Raw genomic sequence first — 6,000 nt, forward strand, 5'->3', positions numbered from 1 at the left:
ATCAGTCAACCGAAAGTCCCATAGTACAGTTTATGATGGGCCTTTACTGGATTAAAATATTGTAATTAATAATCATACTGTGTCTTCCAAGTTCTTCTAATTGCCCTTGCATTGAGGAGGGGAAACTAATTATCCACAAACCTCCTTCAATTAGTGTGACATTTTGAAAAGGTTAGACAAATCAATGGGAAACGTGCACACTGTAATTGTGGCTTTTCCTGGTTTCTCTGATAGCTGCAGCTCGTGTGTAAGAGCGCAGGGACGGTTTATATGAAGCATTAACCATCGGCACTGGAGGTTCGTTTGCTGGGACTGAAATATTCTGTATTGTCAAGTTTACACACTGCAAAGCATGAAGGGAGAAGTTTGTCAAAACCAACCGTGCGATTTATTCAGTGAAGATCCACACATTAAAGTCTCAGGATGGCTCAGCCACAACATACAATACTGGTCAAAAGTTTGGGGAAAGATTTTTTTAATTATTATTCAGCAAGGCATTAAATTGATTAAAAGTGACTTTTACACTGTTGCAAAAAAATAAAATAAATAAATAAACAGATTTAAAAAAAATTAGCATGTTAGAATGATTTCTGAAGGATCATGTGACACTGAAGACTGGAGTAATGATGCTGAAAATTCAGCTTTGATCACAGGAATAAATAATATTATGCCATATATTCACATAGAAAACAGCTATTTTAAATTGTAAAAATATTTCACATTTTTTTCTGATTTTACTGTATTTTTAATCATATAAATGCAGCCATGGTGAGCAGAAGAGACTTTTTTCAAAAACACTAAAAACCGATCCCAGACTTTTGAACAGTAGTGGATTTTACTGGCAATATAAAAGTAAGTGAAATTGTGAATATTGTTGTGATTTATATGGCCATTAATTATTCTTAAAACTGTGTCATCTCATTAGACTCGTGTTGCAATCTCTCCTTGAGTCTATATGTGGATAAAAATAGGTAAATACAGGTTCTTATACTGGTGCATATACAGTAAATGACATGATTAAATATCATTCATTCTTCCTGGAGTTTATTTAAATAATAATAAAATAAATAAATAAAAAAATACATGTCATGATTGTTGTTAACTAGATTGTAACTGTATTTTACTGCATTAATTTCAAATATAACTGACTTGTTCAAGTCATTTCAGAGATTTAAATATCAAAATCTAAATAAAATCTGCCAAAGGCTGAAAGATATTGTAATATGATATTTCTGAGCTGTATCACGTAACGCACACTCATCAGTTCTGTTTTCACACTTTATTCCCGTCTCTGCTCTGAGAAATTCCTCGCCTCCGATGGAAAAGGCAAAGAAAAGCAGTTCGGATAAAAACTTTCATCTTGTCGTTTTTTAATCTTCTCTCTGTCTTTCTCAACATTCCCGAGCGCTTCAGGTAATAAATCACGTCTGAGACAGGAGGTGAGCGCTTGAGCGACGGTCAGCGAAACGCTTGCTCTCTCTCATTTCGTTCTAAGCAGCTTGAGAAAGCATGCCGAGACATAAACATAAAAGTGTTTCTGCTACCACCCGTGGTTTCAGTAGTTTGTTGATTTTTCTCTCTAAATAAGTGCAGGAAAGCTAAAACATACATTTGATCGAGGTGTGATTTGCATCATAATGTTGAGGGTTACATTTTTGAAAATCTTCTCACAATCCTACATATGATCTGTAGTAATAGTGATGGACCGTCAAGACCAAGTTGCGTTTTGCTAACACATCCTCTTCGGTATCAATACCGTCTGTTGCACATAAATCTTAATGAAAGACAAACATGAACTTGTAATACAAAAGGAGCCCTGCCGCTTTGCCAATGATCAATATTTCCAACCGTTTGCTTATTTTTCAGCGAGAACTGCTGATGAGGTCTGACTGTAGTTCTTCATTACAGGGATATAGATTCGGTTCTATCAAAGAGCGCTTGACATGTGCAACTAAACCTATTTTAAGACGCTTTCATTGGTATTTCATCACCAGAGCCCCAAAACCGTTGGCTCTCTCCCAGTCCTGCAGTATGAATGGAGCACGGGTCACTAGATTCAGAAATCCGAAAACTGTTTTCCAACAGCTGACACAGGGAAAGGTCAACAGATCCTACTGAGCAGAAAATATAGCACCATATCTGGCATTAGGAACAAACTAGTCAATCGTTTTCTGCATGTTGCATTTCTCCAGTCAAACAACAGCTGATAGATCTCCAATCCAGGTAGATTTGTGCACTGAAGAACGGGACTAGACATCAACTGAGCTGACAAATGCATGCAGATTCATGTTTACACACAGAAGATACACACACGGCTTCAGGGAATATTTAAATAGCATCGTGTGTTGCATGCAAAAAAAGTCTGCACAACGTGGAGAAAGAGAAACCGCTCTGGATCATATGATCTACACACATACTGATAGTTCCCAGTTTTCCTCTTCCAGTAGAAGTCGACATCAATATTGTGTTTTAGCGTAACTGAAACTCTATATATGGGTGAAAGGGCAACGCAGCGGTCAATATGGAGCAGTTGCCATTACTGTTTTTCATTCAATCCTGTGCACCGACTGTACTGTTACTGATTTCTTGTTTATATGTTATGGTACATTGAAAACTCACCAGACTATCCTTAAATATTTTATACATCAGCTGAAAACTGAATGCATTACTAAACATGATGTGCATGAGATGATCCCGATGACCACACACACACACACACACACACACACACACACACACACACACGAAACCACAAACATTTCTGGAAGCGTTGCTGATATTGTTTCTCTAAGATGCACACAAAGAAAAAGTTGTCATTTATAGTCAAAAAAAGCCTATAAAAATACTGGGTTAAAAATAACCCAAATTGTGTTGAAAATGGACAAACCCAGTGATTGGGTTGTTTTGACCCAATTAGTTTTATTTAGCTCAACTATTGTTTAAAAAATACTGTATTTCTTGCTTAAAATGAACCCAAAATATAGACATAATTACTAGAGGCAACAATAATAATCAAAAGATGAACATTTAATAATAAGCAATTTAATAAATGTTTATTATTTAATGATTATTCATTAAATTTATTAATAAATGTTCATTCATGAAACATATTAATAAATGTTAGTTTCCAACATATTTTGGGTTCATTTTAATCAAGCAATACAGTAATTTTTAAACAATAGTTGAGTTAAATAAAACGACCCAGCAGGTTGGTCAAACATTTAACCCAATCGCTGGGTTTGTCCATTTTCAACCCAACTTGGGTTGTTTTTAACCCAGCATTTTTTAGAGTGTATATTTTTCAGGTTATAATATTGTTTTTTGGGCTCTTTAAGCACCAGAACATGCATAAATACCTGCTGAAGAACTAGGGAACAAAAAGCATTACACTCTAATAAATGCTGAGTTAAAAATAACCCAAGTTGGGTTAAATGTTTGCCCAACCTGCTGGGTAGTTTTATTTAACCCAGCTATTGTTTAAAAATTACTATATTGCTTTATTAAAATGAACCCAAAATATGTTGGAAACTAACATTAATATGTTTCTTGAATGAACATTTATTAATAAGTTTAATGAATAATCATTAAAAAATACACATTAATTAAACTGCTTATTATTAAATGTTCATCTTTTGATTATTATTATTGCCTCTAGTAATTATGTGTCTGATTTTTAATTTCTAACATATTTTGGGTTCATTTCAAGCAAGAAATACAGTATCTTTGAAACAATAGTTGAGTTAAATAAAACTGCTCAGTACATTGGTCAAACATTAACCCAATCACTGGGTTTGTCCATTTTCAACCCAACTTGGGTTATTTTTAACATTTTATTAGAGTGTAATGCTTTTTATTTCCTAGTTCTTCAGCATGTATTTATGCATGTTCTGGTGCTTAAAGAGCCCAAAAAACAATATTATAACCTAAAAAATATACACTCTAAAAAATGCTGGGTTAAAAACAACCCAAGTTGGGTTGAAAATGGACAAACCCAGTGATTGGGTTAATGTTTGACCAATGTACTGAGCAGTTTTATTTAACCCAACTATTGTTTATAAATTACTACTTAAAACGAACCCAAAATAGGTTGGAAATTAAAAATCAGACACATAATTACTAGAGGCAACAATAATAATCAAAAGGTGAACATTTATTAATACAAAATTTAAATTAAAATAAATAAATTGGGCAAACATTTAATCCAACTGCTGGGTTTGTCCAACCGATATTGGGTTGTTTTTAACCCAGCATTATTAGAGTGTATATTGAAGAACTTCTACATGCCTAAAGAACCATATAGCCAATTGACTTGACTTTGCCATTTTCGTGTTTGGACCCCAATGAGGTACTGTGCAATATAAAGCACAAATAATAATAATTTTGAATAGTAACACATTTCTTGAAGCTGTAGCTGTCTGTTGTTTTACAGAGTAACATGCACTTTTCAGAAATGTCACATATATAATCTGACTCCAGTAAAACACACTGTAGAGAAATACTGGCAATACTGGTGGCTTCTCCAGATTTTCTGTCAGAAAACAGTATTATATCGGCTGCATAAACCTCATGACGTCAAACACAAATAATGCCACTTTTTTTTTTTTTTTTTTAATGATGCAAGTGGTATATAATCATCTTCCATGCAACTATAGGAAAAGTCAAGCAGACACTTCAGTCCAGTTTTTGAGATATCTCTCAGATCCCAAACAGAACATGAGGATTCAGGAGCTGCACAGAAACACTGAAACACCTTAATTGCCCTGCAATGGTCATTCTGCTCGTTTCCTCCTATCTCCACATGCATAAGAACAGGCAAAACACACAGAGCTGTCATCTCTCAGCGCACTATACTGTATGTGACGGACAGTCAAATCTCACCTAAGGTGAAGTAGGGCAGCGCCGTGTTGTCCAGATCATCCAGAACCGAGATGCGACCCGGCAGGTCAGTCCTGACGAACAGCATGAGTCTGGACTCCCCTCCGGCGAGACTCCCGGATCCCGCGCCGGTGAAGCTGAACTCATTCTCCCGGAGCACAGGCAGAGTGGACACGGTCACGGTCTTCACCTCACACGGGCTCTCTGCGTCGCCTCTCTTGTCCCGGTCCTCGTCCGGCTTTCCCCCGGCTCGGGTTCGGCTCGCACAGAGCTCCAGCAGCAGCAGGAGGAGGAGACGCGCGTGTCTCGGTGTCATTCCGCTCGCGGTGCCGCTGCGCGTGGATTGAGCGTCTCATGTAAAGCGCTGGTGGTTTATAGCAGTAGCGGCAGTGCTGAGAGCGACCGGCAGGCGGCAGCACTGAGGAGCCTGACACATCCTACACATTCACAGCGACATGAAACAATAGCACCACACACAATGAAACGTGCATAAAAAAATCTAAACAATGTATGCAATAAATCAGACAACAACATTATATAAATTAATACATACAAAACAAAACATCACACACTTTAACATATACACATCAAATCAAATAATAGTATCAAACACATCAATATGCGTTTTGCATCATTATACACTAAAATGCTGGGTTAAAAACAACCCAAGTTGGGTTGAAAATGGACAAACAATGTGAATGGGTTAAATGTTTGATCAGCCTGCTGGGTAGTTTAATTTAACTCAACTATTGTTTAAAAATGACTGTATTGCTTGATTAAAATGAACCCAAAATATGTTGGAAATGAACATTTATTAATAACTTTAATGAATAATAATTAAACAATAAACATTTATTAAGTTGCTTATTAATAAATGTTCATCTTTTGATTATTATTGTTGTTGCCTCTAGTAATTATGTGTCTGATTTTTAATTTCCAACATATTTTGGGATAATTTTAAGCCAGACATATAGTCATTTTTAGTTGGGTTAAATAAAACTGACCAGCAGGTTGGTCAAACATTTAACCCAACCGCTGGGTCAAAACAACCCAATCACTGAGTTTGTCCATTTTCAGCCCAACTTGGGTTGTTTTTAACCCAGCATTTTTTAGTGTATAGTATAA

The 6,000-nt window shown here is 36.0% G+C and overlaps 1 protein-coding gene across 1 annotated transcript in view; it reads right to left on the minus strand.

Moving 5' to 3' along the window:
* The window catches only part of LOC127512990 (astrotactin-2-like), a 423,953-nt gene extending 418,717 nt beyond the window's left edge, over positions 1-5,236 (minus strand). The window contains exon 1 of the mRNA XM_051894406.1: positions 4,879-5,236. Within this exon, the coding sequence (XP_051750366.1) occupies positions 4,879-5,191 (313 nt within the window). The 5' untranslated portion in view covers positions 5,192-5,236. The remainder of the gene's footprint in view (positions 1-4,878) is intronic.
* Between the last annotated feature and the right edge of the window lie 764 nt (positions 5,237-6,000).

The sequence above is a fragment of the Ctenopharyngodon idella genome, chromosome 5 (assembly GCF_019924925.1).
Source record: "Ctenopharyngodon idella isolate HZGC_01 chromosome 5, HZGC01, whole genome shotgun sequence".
Lineage (NCBI taxonomy): Eukaryota > Metazoa > Chordata > Actinopteri > Cypriniformes > Xenocyprididae > Ctenopharyngodon > Ctenopharyngodon idella.